Here is a 23,168-nt window from a genome sequence, read left to right as displayed (position 1 = left end):
CCTATTAGAGCAGGGGCCTCCCAGCCCCTCACCACCCTCTCAGAGAACAATTCCTTCCCACTATCCCATCTGTCCCACTCCCCCCTTGCCCAAAGTCCCTTTCCAGCTCTCCTGGAGCCCCTTAAGGTACTGGAAGAGACTCTAAGGTCTTCCTGGCTCCTTCTCTTCTCCAAGGTGGACACTCTCAGCTCGGAGCCTGACTCCAGAGCAGAGGTCCTCCAGCTCTTAGAGCATCTCCGTGGCCGCCTCTGGACTTGCTTCAACAGTTCACATCCTTCCTGTGCCGAGAACCCAACACCGACCCAGCTCCATCCTCATCTTTCAAAGTGCAAGATTTGGCTTTTGGGTTGTTTTTTTTTTTGTGGGTGGTTTTCTTCCAGAAGTTGGACTTTGATCATCATTGTGGGTTCCTTCCAACTCAGGATATTCTACAATTCTTTTGTTTTGGAAGGGCATTGAAAGGGTACTTTGCTGACACCCTGCAGAAGGGACATTAACCACCTTCTTTGGCCCCATAACCCCATTAATTGGTTTATTCATCAATCCCATAACCTGCAACCACTCTAGGGTGTTGCAGTTCACAGGGGAGAGGCTGTGCAAGTCTTGCCTGGGAAGCAGCTGCCTACAATGGAGGTGTTTACCTCCGGCATTCCCAGCTGATTTGCAATCCATCTTTAAATGCAATTCCCATTAATGAGAACCTTTACACCACTGAGGAAAGCTGCTGGTACCATCCTCTACAGGCAGCACCACAGAGGTAGCTGTTAACCAACTCCAGGCAGCTGGAATTTCCCTGTACACCTCAGCTTTTAACCAAGAAACTGCCAGAAAGGACACACTTGCACTGAACAGCACCAGTTCTAATTCCAGCTTTTATTTTTTTGCTCAACAGGTTATTAAAATAAACTCAAATCCAGGGGGAGAGGACAGCAGCAGTTCCTGCCTAGTGTTTAGAGACACAGGTCTATTTCCAAACCTTTCTGCTTTCAGGTTTCCTTGGAGATCCTGAGTTTTATGCAATCCCCATCACACAGTGTATTTCTAATTTTTTTTTAATTACTTCTACAGCGAGATCTGGAATTGGCAGCTTGCCACAAAGCTGAAACCTATTGGTGGCAGAGATGAGTTCCACCAAGCACTGCTGACGTATATTTTGTGTACATTGATGTGGAAGGAGGGAGCTGTTCCTGTCAGATCTGACACAGGGAACAGCCCCTCATGTTTAACCACACCCATCCCACAGGTATCCAGCTCCAGACAGAGGCAGGATTATTTAATTCCCAATTAATCAAGCTGTTGAGGCAGAGGGGTATCCTCTGTTTTGCTAAGTCCTCCAGGGTCAAAGGACAGGGTCACTTCAGACTACAGCAGTGCCCTGCTCAACCCTTTATACTTCCCATCCACTGCCACCTGAACAGGGCAACCAAAACACCTCAGAACTGGTCAAACTCTTTACACTGTTCTGCCACTGTGACAAAAAAAAAAAAAAAAAAAAAAAAAAAAACCATGGACAGCCACTTTTTCCTTTCTACAGCCACTCAGGGGACCTGGGACCCCCACTGAGCACTTAACTCTGCAGGTCCCTAAGGACCAAACTCAACAGCCTCAAAAAAACCACTGAGACCTTTTAGGACAATGAAGAGCATGGCTGAAATACCACCTAGCACCCTCCAGGACAGGTCACTCAGTGACTGGGGAAGGGTCCCCATCCCCTGGCAGCACTGCAGGCTGGCACTGAGGGCACCACCATGTAAGTCTCTTGAAGCCACCCAAGGGTCCAAAAGTCCCCTTCATCAAGGGATGCCCCAGGGGACACTGCTCCTTCTGGTACACCCTGGGGTGCAGCCCCTGGCCACGCAGTTTGTTGTGCAGCCACTCAGAGCTGAACTGAATGGCGCAGTCCAGCAGATGCTCCAGATCTGAGGGAGCCAAGAGGGAGCCTGGTGTTAATGGGTGGATCCTGGCCAGGTACAAGATCTCGTTCTTAATGATGTTCCCTGGAAAGGGTCAGAAATATAGAGACAATAAGGATATTTCTAATAAAGGTAACACAGGCTGCTGGTTTCAACCTGTGATTTCTGCCTCAAGGATTGCAGCCAGCAATGCCATTCCCTGTATCAGAGGTGGCATCCAAAGAGTAGACTTAGATCTGGGATTGGGCTGGAAGAGGTTTCTTCCCTCTACCCTTGTTACAGACCTTGAAGATGACCACATGCCCTCAGCTGGACCAACCAGAAGCTGTTAGACTAAAGAAAAAACTGCCCAGACATGCACTTCTGCATCTGTAGACATCCCACCCACACTCCTCCATTTCTCCTTCTGCCACTATTCCCTGGAACTCACCCAGCCCTGAAAAATGTCTTTGGTCTAGGAGGGTGTAGCAGATGGGATCAGGTGCACGGAGGGCACAGAGCGCCCGGCCACGGTGGAATTCCACAGACAGGATGTCAGAAGCAGGATCAGCCCTCGGAGAGGAGCACCAGAGCATCCGGCAGTTGTAGAAAACAAGGAAGCCTCCACTCTCAAAGTGAAGAACCAGCCTGGGAGAAGCCAGGAAGTTGGGAGTCTCTCGTCAGAAACATCTCTGACCTACTTGCTGTACTCTGCAGCTGGCCATGGTCTCAAGGCAAGGTGGCCTCTTTCATGATTTCAGACATGAAATGTGGTGGTGAACACGCACAACTGGTGGAGAGTTGCTCCTTCTGCTTCCCTGTGCTCCCTGGATGACCAGGGCTCCAGCAAGAGGGTTGACAGATCAGGGAAATGGATGTTAAAAGTAGCACACAAAACTGTGTCTAAAAATACTTGTATAGAAATCAAATCATCCTTCAAAAAATCATAGAATCATAGACTGGTTTGGGTTGGAAGAGAACCCAAAAATCATCTTGGGCCACCCCTCTGCCATAGGCTGGGATACCCTCCCCTACCCCAGGTTGCTCCAACCCGGCCTTGGAAACTTCCAGGGATGGGGCAGCCACAGCTTCTCTGGGGAGCTGTTCCCCCTTGCTCTGTACAATTCCAGTGGGATACAGGACACAAACCATAACCATGTTTTCAATTCACTGCTACCTTCAACAGCATCACTCCAGCCTGTGATTCCAGCTGAGATGTTTGCTATTTATCCAGGGCTTTTTAAAAAACACATAACTGGGAGAAACTGACACTTTCAGGGCATGATGCAGACTGGCATCCTAAAACTTCACTCTTTAAGATAAAATCTTAGCAGAACTGGTACTGTGATCCCCAGGCCAGCAGGCAACACATCCTACAATTGATTTCACTGGGGATTCTCTGGTTGAACACACCCCAAGTCCACTCATGCCATCTCTTGTGCTTTAGCATATATCCGAGAAAATCAAGGCTAAGAGCATCCCCACACAAATTTAGTTTGGGAGAAAAGAGAAAAGGCAGGGAGAGAGAAGATTCCATGAAATACCTGGGCACAGGGTCCTTCCAGTCCCCCCTTTTATTGGCTCTGTTTGCCCTTGAGAACTCATTTGCCCGGACGCTGCCGAACATGCCAAAGTGGATGCGCAGCCAATTGCCCGGACCCTCTGCTCCATCTGGGGCTTCAGATCTTGAGTGCTGGGGGTCCTGCAGCTCCTCATCCTGGGAATGGGCATGTGGAGCACCAATCTGTCCTTGGCCTCCCTGGGCAGGACAGTGTGCCCCACAAGCAGCCTCTCTTTGCAGCACCGTCTCCTCTGCGGTTGGTCGGAAGGGACCTTCAGCCGCCACAAATGCCAGGTACAAGTTCTTCCCATGAACCTGAGAAAAAGAGCTGGGATGTACTGATGATCCATAAAGGATCATAGAATTCTAGAAAGGCTTGGATGGGCTCTTAAGGATGATGTCATTCCACTCCCCTGCCATGGACAGGGATACCTTCCACTAGACCAGGTTGCTCAGTCCTCATCCAACCCGACTTTGAACACATCCAGGGATAAAACCTCTGGCTGTTTCCATACAAGTGACTATTTTCTACAGCATCTATTAGAGGACACATCACCCCACCCTGAACACAGGATTAGTCAGCATCCAAGCCATTCCCATCAGAGCTGGGGTCATCCTTGCAGATTCCTTTCTTTGCCTGCCTGAAGCATAAGGTGTTCAGATGCCACTCAGTTCTGAATCCCTCTAAGGGGCTCCTATCAGGCCCACCAGGACAGACACTCAGTGGTTTGAAGTTTGTTATCACTGCTTCTGATTCACCTTCGAACTTTGTGCTGGGTGCATTTTGTGCTTTTCATTTTGCTCCCCACCTTTAATTGGAGGTGAGGCTGCACCAGGGTTTGGCCACTCAGGTCCAAATCATCATCTGGGGTGTGTCAGGCCAGTGAAGTCCCATCAGGACCAACCCAGTGTGAATTCTGACAAGTGCCTGTGATTCCTTTTCCTGGTCTTAAAAATCAAGAGTCAAACACGGTTAGAAGGGAAAAAGGGATTTTACCTTGGTACTTATTTTAAGGATCCTTAGGTGCACTACGCCCAGGTTGAATGCACCTTAATGCACACCACAATGCCCACCCCCAAAAGATCTGGTATAATCTTATAGGCCTTACTAATTAGCATATCTATCAGAAATTCCCCAGTGAGAGGCTCAAGTGAGCCCCCCTCCCCAAGGAGCCTTCCCCTGGATGGTTCTATCTCAGTTTACAGAATGTGTTCTGGAGAGGACCTTGGGGTCTGGGCACACTGATCCCTAACTATGAAGCCTCTAAGATGTTTGTCAAGCTAGGACACTCAACAAGTCCAAGAATGTAGGCAAAAAGCACCAAGAGTACAGAAGTTGTAAAAAGGTATAAAAGGGGTGTAAAAGAAAAGGCAAAAAATTATCATGGCATCACCTACAGCACAGATGCCTTAACTCAGCCAGGTGAAACCCTCAGGGAAACATTCACAGGTTCTGCACCTTCTGTCACCCAGGTGCAGGGCAATGGTGGCCTCCCCCAGACTTGTCATGGATCTGTAAATTAAACTTTAGCACAGCTCACCTGGGAGTCCTGCAGCCTCAGGGCATTCAGGTCATTCACATTGAGCTTCCGGCTGCTTCCTCCCACCTTGGCCACCACTTGCCCCACAAAAGGGGAGGTCAGCAGCTGGAACTTCCTCACTGATGGGCCTTCTGGCATCTCCAGCAGCTGCTGAGGGATTAGCAGGTCCTTGGCACACTCTGCCCTAGACTTGAAGGGAAGTTGCAACTCAGAAATACACAAAACATTCTCCTAATTTTCCTTCTTATGTCCCTGTGGCAAAGTCCATGAAGATGAATAGGTTTCTTTCAGGACCAGGGAGGTAGGGGAGCTTCCATCCTAGTGGATATATATAATTTATCCAAGCAGAGCCCTGAACAACCTGCTCTCATGGCAGCTTTCACCCCACAAGCAGGAATTTGGCCTGGGAATCTCCCAAAGTCCTTTTTCCTGAAGTAGTGGAAGGTTTCCCTGCCCACATCAGGGGGGGTAGAAGTAGATGGTCTTTAAGGTCCCTTCAACCCATTCCATTCTGTGATTTTATGATTAATGACCCATAACCAGCACAGGCCAGTGACCCATCTTTTCCCTGATACACCGTGGGAAGTGCTGCTCCCATGGAAAGATCAGCCCTGGAATTAGAACATCTCCACCCCTTGCTTTACCCACTGCTTGCCCCACTGACTGCAATGGCACGGAACCAGTTGGGGAGCATTCCTACACTCTGCCAGCAGCATCTGGGAGCAGAAGGCTCCGGATGAGGATGAGATGAAGCAGCACCATCCTGCAGCTCCCTCCAGGAACTCACACCAATACATAAGGAGTTATTTCAGGCATGAAGCCTCCATCACTTGCAGCTCTTCTGAGACTTCTGCTGGCTGTGGGTGTACAAGGAAAGCTCAGTTTGGCTTTCATCCCACAGTGCCAGTTCTCCCTGCAAACTAATCCCAGAGACCAGCACTGACCAGAGGCTCAGCGTCAAGCTCCACAGCACTCAGTACAGGGCTCTGAGGCACCTGGCACAGCTGTGAGACAGCTTGATGAAAAAAAAAAAAATCAACAGCAGTCCTGGGGTCCCCCACCAGAAGAGCCATTCCCACCTCATGCCAGCATCTTGGCTTCTCCACTGCCTGGGCTGGCTCAGAGTGACTAAAACCAAAGCCTCCAATGCCACACACTCCTTCCACAGCAAGGGGACATCCTAGGCATGGCTGTGAGGAGGAGCAGCAGGCATGACACGATGGCTGTAAAGGCCTTCCTGTGCTGCAGCACAAACCAAATCCCTTTTGGAAGGGCTCAGGAGGAAAACATGTTAGGGAACATTAATTTAATGTCTTATATCAAGGTACAGATGTTAAGTGGTCATCAAAACTAGATTTACCAAGGGTAAAGGACTGAGCTTTAGTCCTCTGCCTTCAAGGGCATGTGATAATTACTCACAGGCCTGCTCCATTTGCACCCGAAAACTTGCATATTATGTTGATAAAGACACAGCTAAAGAGACACTCCTGCTGCCAAAGGCACCAGCAGCAGCTTGGATCCCTGGATGCAGCTGGCCACAGGTCATCCAAGGGGTCTGCCTCAAATTTCCAGGCACTGGCTTCATGTCAGGCAGCACAGACAGAGCTCACATCCCAGGGAAGTTCACCACCTGCAGAGCTCTGACTGCTGCTCCATCGGTTCTCCACAGGCTCACTGTGAGAGACTGGAAGCATTGGGAGCTTCCAGCGCTGGGAGGTGTTAATGCTCACACTGCCCCAGCTGTAGCCTGTCTGACAGTAAAGTAACACTCCTCCTCAAGAAGGAAGACTGACCTGTTTCCCAGGACATTAAAAGAACAGTATTTGCCATCTCTGATCTCCTTGTACCTCCTCATTTCACCTTTTTACTCCAGACTCACTTCAGTCTCATCCAAAACACTCTGCCCTCCAAGGAGAAAGAGGAGGAAAACCATCCCCAGCCCTCTGCAGGGCATGACATCCATCTCTCCATGAGCATGGCCACCTGAGCTGGTGCCTTCTGCAGCTCTGGAGCAGGGATCCAGGCCTACAGGAGAAATCCTCCCCCTGTATGGGCTCACTCCCAGTCCTTGTGGCTGGACAGCAACCCAGCACCCACAAGGGAACAGAGCAAGGACAGGGCTCATGCAGCTCACCCCAGCTCTGCCTGCAGCCAGAGATTGCAGGAAGGCTCCCCGGGACCTTACACCCCTGGGCAAGGCTCCTGCAGGGCCTTTAAGGCACAGCCCTGACCCTCTGCTTGCACTGGGGTGCAGAGCTCCCCACCTTCTCACATTCAGCCAAGCATCAACTCGCAACCATTGTAAAAAACAGAGCCTTGAGTTCCCACCCCATTCTCACCCACACCTCCCCAGGGCAGTGAAAGCACCCTCAGCATTCCCCCCAAGCCCCACATTCCTGCATCCAGCTCTCATTCACTGCTCTCCCCAGGCCCACCCTGCACATCCATTTGGGGAGCAGGCTGGGCAGCCTTCCCCCCCTACTTCATTGCCTCCCTTCTACTCTGCACAGCCCTTCCTCTGCCCCCAACCACCTCCCACAGCACCTCTACCCACCCTCAAGAAGACCTCCTACAGCCGAACCCCTTCCACCCACCTCCTTTTATAGGGGACAAAGATCCTCCCCCCAAATAGCAGGGGAACTCCCCAGTTGGCTGCTGGGGGAGGAATGGGCGGGTTCCAGGTGCTGGCCTCACTCACCCCACCAGTTATACTGGTCTGTAGGAACGGGTTGGACTGGGAAGGAAGCAGGGCACCCTGGGAGGGTGATTGGGTGCTTAAAGGAGGGCTGTGCTCGGCCACCTTCCCCTCTGTAGGGGCGCAGCCCTTGCTGACAACCGGATTTCGGCTTGAGGGTGTTGTCTCTGAGTCCAGCTGGAAGCATTCAGGCTGAACTAAGTAAAACTCGGTGAGAAGACCAAAAAGCTAAGTCATGACGGTTTTTAAGTGCTCCCAAGGGCTTTTCCCCTCTCTGCTGTGTTATGGGTGTTACCAGTGCTGGGGCTTTTCCGCATTTGTATTAAAATCATAGTCACAGACTGGTTTGGGTTGGAAGGGACTTTAGAGATCATCTAGTTCCACCTCCCTGCCATGGACAGGGACACCTTCTACTATCCCAGGTTGCTTCAAGCCCTGTCCAGCCTGGCTTTGAGTTGCATCACTGCTGGGTCTGTCACCTCTGAGTTTGTCATCCTGTATTGGCCATCCCAAATCCTACATAAAGGAAGGGGCTCTGTAGGCTCTGGGGCTTGGTGACGACATTCAGTCTCCTGCACTGACTCATTGCATGGGAATCCCCAGGTCTAGGCAATTAATTTACCAAAGATTTTAGCTCTTGTTAATTATCTAATATTTGTTACATAAGACATTTATGTAGGACAAGGAGTAATGGTACAAGTTGAAAGAGGGGAAATTTAGGTTAGATATTGGGAATAAATTATTAACTTTGAGGGTGAGGAGGCCCTGGCACTGGTTGCCCAGGGTGGCTGTGGCTGCCCCATCCCTGGAAGTGTCAAAGGCCAGGTTGGATAAGGCCTTGAGCAACCTGGCCTAGTGGAAGGTGTGCCTGCCCATGGCAGGGTGTTGAATGAGATGAGCTTTAAAGTCTCTTCCAACCCCTTAACGTTCCATGATTTGTAAAAACATTTCCACCATGAGGGGGGTCAGACACTGGAGCAGGAACCCAGAGAGGTGGTGGGATTTCCATCCTTGGGTGTATTCAAAACTTGACTGAACAGGGCTCTGAGAAACCTGATTTTGTCCCTTTTGACTTAAAATTATTCAGTAATTCTTTCATTGTGAGCTCCCTGGGACAGGACCCACTGCACCATTTCTTCTCCAGGTGCATTTCATATATTTTCAATATTTCATCATTTAGCCCCAGCCCTCTCCAAGAAGCCCACGAGGGTAGACAGAGTCAGGCAGAAACCTTCTGGTTTTATTATCATTGTTTTATTTCCATTAGTTCTAAAGGTGTAGAAGTTACGTGGATTGGTAGCCATACTACTTCATAATAGATATTTTTTTACATCTTTAAATAATTACAGCTTGTTCAGTTGGTTGGTTTCCCTCTCCCCCTTACAAATAAGTGTCTATTTCCATGAGACCTTCCCAGATGACCTGGGAAGCTTCAAACTTTATATATGGGGAGAAGAAAAAAAAAAAAGGCAAAACAAAACACCACCCCTGACATAGTCACAGCTTCAGTGTTACATTGAGAGTTGTTGATTGGTTTTAAAGCTCCCTTGCAATATTCCTGAGCTCCTCCTGATTGCACCCTCTCCATCCAAGCCCGTAAGATTGCAAGTGATCTGTGGATCTTGTCTGATCAGTTTACAAAGAATAGCTGAAGTGAATCAAGATATTGCACTTCCACAAGGAGCAAAGACATTTAGAAGTGGTTAAATGACCTTTCTTGGCTCCCTGTCCTGGTTCTCATATGCCCATCTCCTTTTGGTGGCCACTGAGCCAGTGACAAGGTGTGGTCTGACACAACCAAACCTTGTGTTGCAAACCCTTCAGCATCCAAATTTTCATGATTAGGGATGATCTTGAGGGGAACAAATCCCACAAATGCGTTTTCATACATGCTGAGGTGTTTTGCAGGAGTGGGCCCTTCCCTCCTTCTCAGGGAAGGATTAATTCTCAGTCCTGTATTTGTGTAGGACCTGGTATGGATCTTGCTGGGTTCTCCAGCAATAAAAGCAATTATGAAGCTAATAATTACTTTGCCTTAATGGGTCTCTAATAATTGTATCTAATTCATTACCAAAGCAGGTTCTAACTGCCTCCCCCATCACGGGGGAACTTTTTTGTAAGCGGCCCCTCGTGCTAGAAGGAGCTGAGTGTCCTGCAAGTGGTGGCACTTTAATCCTCTTGTCCTGTGAGTATCCCTTTGTCTGTCACTTCTGGAGTTTGCCATCCTGCATTGGCCACTCCAGCTCCTACCTGCAAGACTGGCTCTGAGTGATTCCTGGGCTTGGAGACCACGTTCAGCCTCCCACAATGACTCATTACATGGGAATCCCCCAGTCTGAGCAATTAATTTGCCAGTGATTCTTGGAAAAAATCCCAGCATGAGGGTGGTCAAACACTGGAACAGGAAACCAGAGAGGTGATGGGATTTCCATTCTTAGGAATATTCAAAAGTTGCCTGAATAGGGCCCTGGGAAACCTGATCTCATCCCTTCTGATTTGAATTATTCTGTTATTTGATCATTAGAAGCTCTGAAGAAGGGGACCCATCAATTATGGTGTGTTTGTACCCCACCTGAAATGGTGATGCTGCATCTGAGGTCAGTCTCTCACCATCTTGGTGTCAGCATTGGCCTGAAAAAGACGAATTCTCCTGGGCCAACAACAGCTCTACAACAGTTTTGGGTGATTGAAAAGAACCACAGGACCTGGTGTATCCGAACTTCTGGTGCAAAAGCAGGGACAAAAGAGCTAATTTCTACCCCTAAAGAGTTGTCCTCTACCCCTAAAGCTGTCCTCATGGCCCCCAAAGCTTCACCTTTTGAAAGCAGACTTCTTGTTCTGTTAGCAGGGACTTGTAAATGCTCCTCACTCTGTTTCAAGAATTGTTTTTCGGGCTTCGAGGAAGGCTAAAAACCAGTTTATAAATCTCTACCCAGTGGGCATAAGGCAGACTTATGTTCTGCAGGGATTTTTCCCTCTGGCATTACAAGCAGAGCCCTTTCTGGCATCTCTGAGTGGGTTTTAAGGGTGGGAGAAAAATTCCACTGGGGAATTTGGCTTTGAGGGAAGGAGGAGGAACACAGCAACAAGGGAAGGTGGACAGAACCACTGTGAGCCTCCAGATGGAAAGAGAAATGGGAGGTGTTGTTGGTCTGGACTTTAGCTCCTCTCTAGGAGGCTCTACTCCCTCTTGGGCTTTCCAGGGTAGTTGTGGATATGTCAAAAGTTGGCATGAGCCAAGGGGGATTTTGTGGTGCAGGTTGCTGTGTTATGGCCAGGAATTCATAGCCAGATCCCAGGAGAGCTCTACTGCCATTTACAAAGGGATTTACTTGAAGGGAGAGTTTGGGTAAAGATCTTCCTGCCAATGGAGAAACACCTTTGTGTTTTCACCTCAAATTCATATTTTTCAGTGTTATTTCTGGCCTCTTCTCTGAAACCTAGCAGGTCTGAACAGAATCACAGAATTTTATTTATTCATGTTTCATTAATGTCTTTCCTTCACCTGTAATTAGCACTAATGAGGCTGCATAAACACTGCATTAGCTCTGCAAGACAGAGTGGGAACTGGTGCAGACACCATCCAGCCGTTCCCATGGCATCATTGCCATGGTGTTTTTCTCTAGGGAGTGTGGAGGCTCTATCACCCCTCCAAAACCCTGCAAATCTGAGCTATGGAGAGAACGGGGAATGGGAGAGGGTCCAGGACTCTCCAGTCATGACCAGTCCAGTTGAATCCTTCTCCTTAGAGAAGCTTTTACACCACCAGGAGGGAAAGGCTGAGTTCAGACAAAGACAACACAATGCCATTCTTTTGCCTCAAACCTGTCCATGGCTCTTCTCTTCACCAAGCCATGTGCCTTAGTGTTTGTGTGGAAAAACACTCCTTGTGGGAATGTTGAAAAGTAGGAGACAGAGGGTGGCACATTTGGGAGGGAGGCACAATCCCCCTTAGAGATTTTTCACTTGATAGTTCAGTACTCGAGTTCTGGATGTGAGGAGGAAAAGAGAGGAGCTGGGAAGGCAAGAAGGGTCACAGAGCTTGGGAGCAGACAGAAACAAGAGTGAAGAATCTTGAGGGATGAGGTCTCCCAGAAATTCTCTGCGTGGACAGGCAAAGCTGTCCTTCCTTGGAAATGTTGATGCAAACGTCATGGGAAGCATCTGGTGAAGCACTTGGACTGCCCAGGGGAGCTGTGGCGTCTGCAGTGCTGGAGTTTGAGTTTGTTAAGCCAGAGACAGAGCAGTCAGGGCTGGATTAGGCAGGACTGATCCCAGCGGGCTCTTAGCATCTCTTCCAGCTCCATTTGCCAGGATTCCCCGGTAGCTGAGAGCCTTATGGGCAAGCAAACAGATGAGTCTTGTTTAATGGAGTTGTGCTTCTCTTGCAGGCAAGCAAGTCTGTGCACATGCTTGGTAAAGAAAACAGCCCCTGCCACTTCCAGTAGGGGCTGAAGCCACTGCTTGTTGCAAAAAGTGAAATCCTAAAGGATTAGATGTGGGAAATGGTCACAAGCCAGCTGTTAGGGGGACAGTGGGCACTCACAGTACAGCCAAAAATAAGTGACAGTCAGATTTCATCAGTGGCATCCAAACCAACATGAAAACAGGCAAAATAATTAAATTATCTGTCTGAAAAGCAATGGCACAGCAGTGTTAGAAGAGCATCTTTCACTTGCTGTGCTCTTGAATTATCTCTAAGCCTGGCTTGTCACTATCCATCAGTGAAGAGCCCAGCCATTTCCTCCAGGATTTGATGACCAGCATGGGTCTCATCTACTTTCTTCCAGAAGGTTCCTTCTTCCAAAATCCCTCTTTGACTTTGGACAGACCTACTCCAGGCTTAGCCAACAACCTTTTGGAAACACAGTCCCACAATTTCGTAGTGATAAATAGGAAAGGAGTTACTATTAAATACGGACATTCATGAGCTTTCCAGACCATCTAGGAAAATGAAGACAATGCTCTACATGTGTGAGCTGAGGAGGAAGGGGGATGTCTCTTTTTTTCTCTGCCCTACATCATATCAAATCCACTAAAGCCACTAAAGAATCTCTAGTGAAGTCTGTTCAGCAAACTGTGCTGGAACTGGCTCTGTTTGGTGGAAGATCACTGAATTTAGCTCATGAGAAGATGGTGGCATTTTCTTCTGTTCAGAAAAAGAATGGGTGGCAACAGAAGAAGTGTCTCTGCTCCACCATTGTCTGAGTCTTAAATGCCAGATATTGTTAAATAAAACTCAAGAACTGTGTCCATCTCTGTGTTTCTGGCTGTTTCGTAGTAAGTGGTGACAATCAGAGAGGCTCATTTAAAGTGGGGAAAAAAGGCTTCAAATCCTTGAGTTACTTTGAGATTTGAGTCTTCTCTGTTCATTTCATGAGAGCTCCCCTACACCTCGGATAAGTTCTCTGTACCTCTCTGGTGGAACATCTCACAAGGGGAGAGAAGGCAGGAGAGCAGGGGAGGTGGGAGACAACAATGACTTGATGATTACATGGCATCTTCTTCATCTCTCGAGCGGATCAGCCTGGAGTTCATAGGGAAGGGGCCAGGTTATGCAGTTATGATGTCCCCGTGGTTCTCAGCCAGCACCAGGCTGTTCCAGGAGTCCTGTTTGGAGCTGGTTTGGGGAGACTGGCTCATGGCTGACTGATAAGCCTGCGGGGAAAGCTTCAGAGCTGAGATCGCAGGGTGGATGGATGATCCATGTCCAGACATGGCAGAGACTGAGAATGCCTATGGAAAAAGGAGAATGCTGTGAAAAAAGCTTCAAACCTTAGAGGACCGTGTGAATCCCTTTTGTGTGAGCTGGTGCTGTTGTAAAAATGTGTCTGGATTTGGTGCAGGGCTGGAGATTGCAGCCGACGTGGGATACTTTGGGCAGGTTCTTTCCTGCTCTCTGCTTTTCCTTCTAATTCTAGAAACACAATGATTTGGGTTTGAAGAGACCTTAAAGATCATCTTGTTCCAACTCCCTGCCATGGGCAGGGACACCTTCCACTGCCCCAGGCTGCTCCAAGCCCCATCCAACCTGGCCTTGGACACTTCCAGGGATCCAGGGGCAGCCACAGCTTCTCTGGGCAACCTGGGCCAGGGCCTCCCCACCCTCACCGGGAAGAATTTCTTCCTAATATCCAATCTAAACCTGCTCTTTGTCAGTTTGAAGCCATTCCCCTTTGTCCTATCACTCCAGGCCCTTGCAAATAGTTTCTCTCCATCTTTCCTGCAGCCTCCCTTCAGGTGCTTATCTTTAAGTACCTAATTAAGGTTTTGAGGATGTTCTCCCCATGTCTTCCATCCTATTTCCCATTTTTTTTCCTCTGCCAGCACCTCCTCTCCGTACCTGAGAAACGGGGCTGGGGTGCCCGTAGTGAGATGAGAGCCCGGGTTCTGTTTTGATGGGGCGCATTTCCTCGGTGGTCGTGGTGCTGCTGCTGCTGCTGCTGGTGGAGCTGGTGGTTGGGGTAAGACTCTCGCTGCTGGATGGGCCTGGACGAAACCAGAGGGTAAAACAGGCTCTTTCCAAAGAGCTTTCAGCACAGAGCTCTGCCCACCCACCCAGACGCTAGCGTGGTAAAAATAAATTTTAAAATAGTTGGAAGGATATTCAGGTATTTAGGCATCCCCCATTTTTTTGAAAACTGGCCTGTTTTGTCACTGGGTCTCTGACTTGCAGGGCACTGTGGTCAAAAACACAAGTGCACACACAAATACACATCATAAAATAAATTCCTCCATTCAACACTTACCTGCTTGTGCCTTTGTTTTGTTAAGGTTCTTAGGCTTGCGTTTCCTCGTCTGAATTCCCTCTTTTCTCATGGCTAAAGGCCTTGGGACCTGTGGATACAAATAGAAAAGCACATTGGTTTCTGAATGTCCTTAAGGTCATCTAAGAGAACATGATTCTAGTTCTAACTTGTGGTCGAGCTGGTTTAATTGAAAGCAACATCAAGACGGAGCCCAAATTCCCTGGTCAAGAGAGATTCAAGACATGCATCCAAATGGGAATAGGAAGAAAGTTCACACCATGGTTCTGAGTGTTTTAGGGCCAGAAGGGAAGACCAGCTCATCTGATTGACTTTCCTGTTTAACTCAGACCAGAAACATCTGTCTGGCTTATACCTGCTTTTTTGAAAGGCACCAAACCTATGTGGGATGACCTCCCGTAGGAGCTCATCCCACGGAGGTGGTCAGAAAGACACTGGGATTTCTAGGAAGAATTTTTTGGTTAGGTGAGACTTCCCCTGATCCACCATAACTTCCAGTTTTGACCTGACCCTGCTGAATATTCTGTCATCTCCTCTCAAGCACTGGACATCACTGAGAGCATCTTTAGTCAGACACAAACTGTTCAAGCAAGAAATGCAAAATGTAAAGCAATTATTTATTGCCTCATAGGAGTTGGGTTTTTTCCATATCTATATATGGAATATAAAAACCCTAGGAGCAGCAATCACAGAACCAGGAATGGTTTGGGTTGGAAGGGACCTTAAAGATCATTTAGTTCTAACCCTTCTGCCACGGGCAGGGATGCCAGTGCCATGAGGAACAGAACAGGGGGCTGCCACTGAGCAATCACCAGGGTGTTGAGGGCTTCTGTCTCTGCCATGGGGGTGGCCCCATTGCCGCTGAGTGATGGGAGAAAAGCTGGAGATTTACATCCTGAATTCCTGCCATGCCTTGGACACCAGCAGGACTCTTCTAGATATATCAGGTGTGATATCAATACATGAAGCTACCACTGGCAGGAAGAGACTTATCTGGACACCTGTACAAGAAAAGTGACCCATCAGTCCCTGACAAGTCTACAGCCAAGCCTTAGCTGGGATCTGACAGCTCATGTGAAGGAGCTCAGCCCTTCCTTGTGCTTCTGACTTCCCTTTTTAACTAAAGTGCCTGCACTTATGTGGAAAGAATCTGGGCCTGGTTTTGTTAGGTTTTAAGACTTATTTGCAAAGGGGACCTAATTAGTAAGTGAGAAATACCCAGTGTGCACCCCCCCTTGCCGGTATAAACATGATGTAACCTTGAGGGGGACTAAACCAAAGGGACAGCAGGAAAACCAGCTCCAGGAGAGCACAGAGGTGTGCAAAGAACCCAGCCCCCAGCCTGGTGCCACCCTCCCACAGCAAGGATTTACCCCGTGGAGCTTCATGTAGAGTCCGCAGGCATTGCAGACGGGCTCTCCCTCAGCGTTCCTGCGCCAGAGCGTGGTGGTCGTCGTGTGGCAGTTGGCACAGGAGAGGCCGACGCGGCGGGACGCTGACTGTGGGGACAGCGGAGCAAGGAAACATGTCAGCCCTGCAGTGCCCTCACCAGCAGCGCTCCAGATTCCAACCAGCTTGCTCCAGCACGCCTCAGGGTACCCCCTCTGCTCTTGCCTCTCTTTTCACCCCTTTGCAGTTGTCCAACTACCTCTTTCTGCCCCTCTTGGCCTTTCCACAGCCTCCAGGAGGTCCCAGGTGTCCTGAGGCATCTCAGATGGTGCCAGAGACATGAAATAGAATCATTAAGGTTGGGAAGGACGTCCAAGATCACCCAATCCAACCTGAGACCGATCCCCACCTTGTCAACCAGACCAGAGCAGTGAGTGTCACATCCACCTTTGGACACCTTTGGAGATGGGGATTCCACCACCTCCCCAGGCAGCCAATTCCAATGCGTGACCACCTAAATTCTTCTTGATGTCTGACCTGAACCTCCCCTGGCACAGCTTGAGGCCATTTCCTCTTGTCCTGTCCCTTGTTCCCTGGGAGCAGTGTCCAACCCCCCCCGGCTGAACCTTCTGTCAGGGAGTTGTGGAGCATGAGAAGGTGCCCCCTGAGCCTCCTTCTCCAGAATCCCACATCACCTGAACAGATCCCCAGATCTCCAGCAGGTCTGGTGACAGCTTAGAGACCCCCCTGCACATGTACACGCCTACACTAAGGTATCTGGATCTCAGACCATCCTGACTTTTCCAGCTCCCAAGCCCTTCACCTTCCTGGCTATCCCAAGAAAATGTTACCAATGCCATAAATGTTACATGTTCCTTTGTGATATGTTGCTCAAGGAGCTTGAGGGGAAGATTAAAAAAAAAAGAAGAACCACCTTCCGGCAGCATTTTCCTCCTCTTGATAAAGAGGGATAATTAATAGGAATTCTCACTAATGAATTAGTGCAGGGAGCAGACCCGAAGTTCCCTTTCTGGGTGAACTTGTTTAGTCAGGCTCAGAAGGCCAGAGGAGAAAGCAATGGGCTTGAAGCCATGTAGAATACAAGCTTTGATCTTGGAAGCAGAGTGGGAGGTGGAGGAAGAAAAAGCCACGTGCTCCACACCTGCCTGACTCTTCCCATCATCCTTCAAAGCTCAGGCTTTAGAGGCCGGTAAATGAGAGAGGGAAGGTCCTGGGTGCCGGGGTGAGATCCTGCCGGGATCAGGCGGTGTCCGGAGAGGCGTTTCACAAGAGGGCGCTGGGTGCCCGTGGCTGCTGGCAGCGCTCCGGCTGCTTTTGGCACTCGCTGTGTGCGGGCACAGACAGGGCTGAGCGATGCAAAGGGCAGGGCAGGGTGGGGATGGAGCCTCGTGGGAAGCAAGGAGTGCGGAAACCTGGCTCTCGGGGGTGGCTTGGTGGCTGCTTTTAGCTTGGGTTCACGGTCGTGGAACGTTATGGAATCGTAGAATGTTGTAGAATCGTAGAATTTTAAGATGTTAGAAGGGACCTTCGAGCTCATCTAGTCCCAACCACCTTCACTAGCCCAGGTTGCTCAAGGCCTTATCCAGCCTGGCCTTGGGCACTTCCAGGGATCCAGGGGCAGCCACAGCTTCTCTGGGCAACCTGTGCCAGGGCCTCCCCACCCTCACAGGGAAGAATTCCTTCCCAATATCCCATCTAACCCTGCCCTCTGTCAGTTTGAAACCATTCCCTCTCGTCCTGTCACTCTTGGAAATAGTCTCCCCATCTTTCCTGTAGGCTTCCTTCAGGAAAGCTGCAATTAGGTCAACCCAAAGCCTTCTCTTTTCCAGGCTGAACATTCCTGTTCCTGTCCCCCAGGTTCCTTGTGCATGCCCCACCCTGACCCCACAGGTTTTGGGATGCCCTGACCTGACCTGCAGTGGGGACTTCACCTCACCCAACGGATCTGGGAGAAGAGTATCCAAAAAAGGTATCCAGAAGAGTCACCATGAAGTGAGGGGGTCACCCAGCAGTGACCAGGGACCCCTGTGGGTAAGAGAAGATGTACTGGTACTGTCCTGGAACTGGGGAGAGTTGCCATTCCTCCTGAAATGCCTGCAGGATACTAAAGCAAAGACTGGCTTTTGCTGAACCAACACCACAAATCCCAAAATCACCCTGTGTCCGTCAGCCCCTTCCACTGCCTGGCTGAGCATCTGGAGGACTGCTCTGGGCAGTACAAGGTCTTGGAGTGTCCCAAGCATGAGAAAATCTGTCTTGTTTTGAAAATCTGGATCTCAGCCGGGCAGATGGAGTTGAAGCACCCCTGGCATCTCCAGCTGGCCGAGGTCTCTTTGCCTCCTCCTCACCCCAGGTGTGTTTTCTTGACTTACCAGCCTCCTCTGGGGTTTGAACAGGGGCCGGTTGATGCCGTTCATCTTGTGGTAGAGCCCACAGGCGTTGCAGAGGTAGTGCCCCGTGCCGTCCCTCCTCCACAGCGGGGTGGACATGGCCCCACAGTTGACACATTCTCGCCCCTCGGAATAATCGTCAAAAAATTCTGCTGCCAGGATGGGAGAGAAGGGAAGAGACTCAGTTAGTTAGGTGGCCATACATTTAATTGCTGCTCTGGTTCTCAGTTTAGCCCAGAAGGGACATTTCAAGAAATCACATTCAGATTTTATAGGTTGCAAGAAACAGCTCTTCCTTCCCCAAGCAAGCCCCCAGGGATTATTGGGAAGAGCGACTCCTTTCCCTGCCATGGCTGCAGGACTTCTGTGGCAGCAGGGACACAGATACCAGGATACAGAAAGAGAAACCACCCCTTGTGCTCTGACATTATCCAATTTTCAAGATTGACCATGGCCAGGGCAAGCAGATTGGGGCAGGCGAACAGCCCTGTTTACAATGAGGGCAGATTCCTGAGATCACGGACAAACGCAAACCCCACACAGGAGAACTGCCCAGAGATCAGGCAGCTGCATCTCAGCTGGGCAGGGAAAACCATTCCATGTGCCCTGCTCGCCATGGGAATGCTCCTCACCCAGCCCCTCTGCTGGGGGAATGGCTGCAGAGAGCCAAGGGAGAGGAGGTTCGTGTGCCTTCACCCCATTCTCTGCACGGGAAACATCTCCTGATTACAGGAATCCACATCTAAAGTGTGAAGGTTCCCTGCCCATGGAAGAGGGTTCAAACGGATGGTCTTTAAGGTCCCTTGCAACCCAAACCATTCCATGGTTCTGGGATTCTAACCCCAGCTCAGGCTGACAGATAACAGGGATTGTTGGGAATTTATGTGTGTCAGAGGCTCAGCTTTTGATGGAAGTCTGCATCGTGCTTGATGCCACACTCCAGGGCTTGCTGCATTCACCCACTGCCTCCCTGGTACCTTCTGCACTGGGGCTCGGCTGCAGCTGGGCTGTGAGGGGGAGGACAATTGGTCATGGAGGGACAGGACAAGGGGCAATAGGTTTAAACTGACAGAGGGCAAGTTTAGATCAGATGTTAGGAAGGAATTCTTCCCTGTGAGGGTGGTGAGGCCCTGGCACAGGGTGCCCAGAGAAGCTGTGGCTGCTCCATCCCTGGAAGTGTCCAAGGCTGGGATGGACGGGGCTTGGAGCACCCTGGGACGGTGGAAGGTGTCCCTGCCCATGGCAGGGGGGTTGGAATGAGATGAACTTTAAGGTCTCTTCCAACTCAAACCATTCTGGGATTCTATGAACTGCCCTGGGCTGGGCCAGTCCAGTCCCTCTGGCTGTGGCAGGACCAGGAGGTGCAAAGGTCAGCACAACACAGCTCGACTGCATCATCCTTTGGAAAGACACCGCTCAGTCCCTGTTCCATACAAAGCCTTCCAGAAGCCAAGAACTTCACTATATTTTTTGCTTGTCCACCTGCTTTTTACATGAAAACCTCAGCTTCCTGCTCAAAGACAATTGCTCCCCAAGGAGCAAACCAACAAAATTTGGCTTCTTGCTGAGCTGTGCCTCAATCCCATGTGGATTCTCTGATGTCTAGCAAGGGTTATGTTCAGACATGGCCTTATTTTCTCTTTTCCCCAGACTATTTTTGGAAAATCTGCAGGAAACTGCATAACTGTGAAGCAGCCAAAGGACAAAAAATTTAATGAAATGGCGCCAGTAAACAGAGACAGAGGAAAATGTTGACGTGAGCCTAATTCTCCCTAGAAAATCAGGCTAAAAATGGCAGGAGATTACACCGTGTGCCCATGAGGAAATGGTAGAAAGCAGTAATTTATTGTACCCAAGCAGCTCTGGAGCCAGAAAAGCAGGAATCCAGTATCTTCCCGGCAGTTTAGGAAAATCTCATTACCCTGGAGAAATTCTGGTGGTTTTGAAAAGATGGGAATCCCTCCAGGCAATTTTGTCCACGTGGATTCAGTGATACCATAACCCTCACTTTCCCCCTTAAAATTACAATTGAGTCACAGCCAAAATCTAGATCAAATAAACTTCCTTTGAAAAGAGAAGGGATTGGAACAGCTGGTCAGGAAAGAACTCGTTTCCTTGAAAAATCTCAAGAAAGGAAAACATTTCACTGGGGTTTTTTTCATCTTAGAAGTTGTTGAGGTTTTTGATTATAATTTTCCAAAGAAAAAGCCCAAGTATTTTCACAGTAATTTTTGTCCTGTAAAAAATCCCTTCTTCTTCGAAAATAATTCAGTACAGAGTTGTGGACATAATCCAGGGAGAATTTAGCAGAGCAGAGGTAATCAAAATGTAAAAGTTAAAGCTTGAGTGATTTGAGTTGTGCCTGTGACTAATTACAAAATACAATCTTTCTTGGAGGTTTTTCCACCAGGAAACCAAAATATAAAAGTTTTTGATCAAAGACAAAGGAGAAAATTCCTAACAGTCCCTTGGAAATGTTAAGACTTGGACTAGCTCTTGAATAAGAAGGTCCCTCAAAAAAATGTCAGGTATGGATATATTTTTGGTTTTAGAAGAATGTAAGTCTCCTATTTTCTGGCAATAAATAATTTGTTGTCAAATGCTGATTGTTATTTCCCAAGAGTGGGACACTCAGCTCCAGTGCCCACAATATTTAAAGTGTTGGTTTCTCATCAACATCCAAAAGACGAGCGCAAACCTGTCTTGAGACCTGCTCTCCTTTTCCATCTGCATTTGCCTGATATTCTTCCCTATTTCTTTGGTGCTTTTGGGTTGGGTTTTGGGGTTTTTCCCAGTTTCCGTGGGATTCGGACTGGAGCGTCTTTCTTGAGGGACTTTCACAGAATCACAGAATGATTTGGGTCGAAAGAGACCTTAAAGCCCATCTCATTCCAACCCCTTGCCATGGGCAGGGACACCTTAAACTATCCCAGGTTGCTCCAAGCCTCATCCAAATTTTCACTGGTTGAAGTTTCCAAAAGTCTCCTTCTTCTTCCATGGCAATAACATTTATGAGACTTTCCTCTCTGAGCTGCAGGCAAAGGTGATCCTTGTGGACATTCATAAACAGGAATCATTGGTGTTTGAGAGGGGAAGGGACAGACTTTGTTCCCAGGGGACACCGAGGCCCCACGCAATGGGTGGCTCTCCCTAATCGAGCCCATATCAGATAGGTGTGTCCCCTCTGGGCACCATCCAGTGCTGAGTCAGATGACATCTGAAGAGTGCAACCTCATTAAAACTGTTCCTGCAGCCCTGTCAGTGTAGGGAGAGCTCTTTGACCTCAGGAGATATTGCCTGGAGGAGAAATATCCTCACCTGCTTCAAAGAATGCTTTGGGATGGCACAGGAGGTGTCTTGGACACTGCTGGATGTTGGCATAGAGGTGATGATAGAGGCTTGGGGCATGTCATTTATTGCACAAAGGGTGTTTGGGCCCTAAGAAAGTGGGAAACAAGGGATTGGATTTCTTTCTAGAAGAAATTATATTTTTATAATTATTATTTTGTATATATATATCTATATATATAATTTCACAGCATCACTAAACTCCAGGATGAAGTTGCCGAGGGGAGCTTTCTGAGCTGTCCTTCTGTCCACACATCCCCCCCGCTCTCAAAAACCCTGAAGATCTGCAAAATAATGAGAAAGTATCACCTGAAGACCTGCAGCCTGTGCAGTTTGATGTGGGTGGGTGTCCAGGACCCAGGAAACCTGGATGTTCCCAGGGCTCAGAGCCCACAGGAGCCGGGATCCACCATCAGGCTGAGCTATATTGGGCATGGAGGCCATCGGGCTTCAAGTGCACTAATTGTTTAATTTGTCACTGTTATTAATAATGGGGATTAAGGAGACTCCCCAGGAAAAAGCAGCAAAGTGTTTTCTTGGCTTCTGGCTCGGGGCTGAAGCTCTAAATCCTGGCATTATGAGATCCCCTGACACTTATTCCTTGTACTTTGCAGCCGGGAAAGGAAACGTTTATTCAGGCAGCAAATGGCCCGAGCGGCTCCCAGAGGGCCCTGAACAATGAGGGGGGAAGGAAAGGCTCCCCCAGTCGCACTCAGGGCAATGATTTCCGTTCTGTGGCACAGGAGCCGCTGCCTGATAATGGAGATTTATGGGTCCATCCGGTGACCTCTGTAATGGCCTTTCTGCTGGAAAGATTTACTCCCTCTCCTGAAGCCAGGTACAGCCAGCACTGGGACAGGGTTGAGGGAAGGATTTGCTGATCAGGCTGAGAAGGACATCAGCCTGTGGCTGGGGGAGCCTCCTGTGTGCTGAGTGGCCTCGTCTTCCTCTTTGAATGTTCAGCTTCCCCACGTGCCTTTGCCGAGCCCTTATCTTCTATCTTGGGATCATTCGGTCCTTTTTATGGCCTGGGTCCCTGGTGTTGACTAATCCTGATGGCCTTCTACTTAATTCTTCATAAAACCCTGCCTTTAGTCAATGAAGGAGCTTCTCACTTGAAAGCAGGTCATGAAAACTCAGTGAATGACCAGTGGAGAGGATGGATTATGTTCCATCCCCATCCTGGTCACCATCAGCTTGCTGTGTAAAACGAGATTTTTCCCCTCACATCTACTGTTTATGAGCACTGCAAGGTCCCCAGGGCAGGAAATGTCACTTGTGTGTTGCACAACAGCCTCCTAATCTTGGGTGAGGCCTTGGGCACACTCATGTCAGAAACACTTTCCACAATGGGACATCCAGTCCCCAGGGAGCCAGGAGTGACTCCTAAGCGGGCATGGGGGTCTGGTAGGGAAAAAAGAATTCTTGGATGTGGCCTTTTGTGACACTTGGTCATTGGGAGGAGTCCTTCACATCCACTGACATCGGCCTGTATGGGCACTGCTGGGATCAAGAGGAAAGCAGACCGGAGCCCCCCCAGCCAGCCCACATCTCCAGCACCTCT

General features: G+C 49.1%; 2 protein-coding genes across 3 annotated transcripts in view; both read right to left on the bottom strand.

The window, feature by feature from the left end:
* Nucleotides 1-922: 922 nt before the first annotated feature.
* NEIL2 (nei like DNA glycosylase 2) lies at nucleotides 923-6,067 on the bottom strand. The gene is given in 6 exon segments (XM_048297543.1): nucleotides 923-1,997; nucleotides 2,344-2,540; nucleotides 3,437-3,768; nucleotides 4,995-5,178; nucleotides 5,825-6,027; nucleotides 6,029-6,067. Coding segments are annotated over 6 exon segments (1,272 nt in total). The 3' UTR covers nucleotides 923-1,680.
* A 2,857-nt stretch (nucleotides 6,068-8,924) lies between these two features.
* Nucleotides 8,925-23,168, bottom strand: part of GATA4 (GATA binding protein 4) — a 28,368-nt gene continuing 14,124 nt past the window's right edge. Inside the window, exons 2-6 of one of the 2 annotated variants that reach the window (XM_048297530.1) lie at nucleotides 18,239-18,408; nucleotides 15,830-15,955; nucleotides 14,439-14,526; nucleotides 14,033-14,178; nucleotides 8,925-13,425 (exon numbers count right to left, since the gene is read on the bottom strand). In XM_048297530.1, coding sequence (XP_048153487.1) covers nucleotides 13,243-13,425; nucleotides 14,033-14,178; nucleotides 14,439-14,526; nucleotides 15,830-15,955; nucleotides 18,239-18,408 — 713 coding nt within the window. In that variant the 3' untranslated portion in view covers nucleotides 8,925-13,242. The remainder of the gene's footprint in view (nucleotides 13,426-14,032; nucleotides 14,179-14,438; nucleotides 14,527-15,829; nucleotides 15,956-18,238; nucleotides 18,409-23,168) is intronic. The other variant, XM_048297531.1, reaches the window with a different exon arrangement.

Source organism: Corvus hawaiiensis, chromosome 3 (genome assembly GCF_020740725.1).
Source record: "Corvus hawaiiensis isolate bCorHaw1 chromosome 3, bCorHaw1.pri.cur, whole genome shotgun sequence".
Lineage (NCBI taxonomy): Eukaryota > Metazoa > Chordata > Aves > Passeriformes > Corvidae > Corvus > Corvus hawaiiensis.
This window is presented reverse-complemented; position numbering and strand designations above follow the sequence as displayed.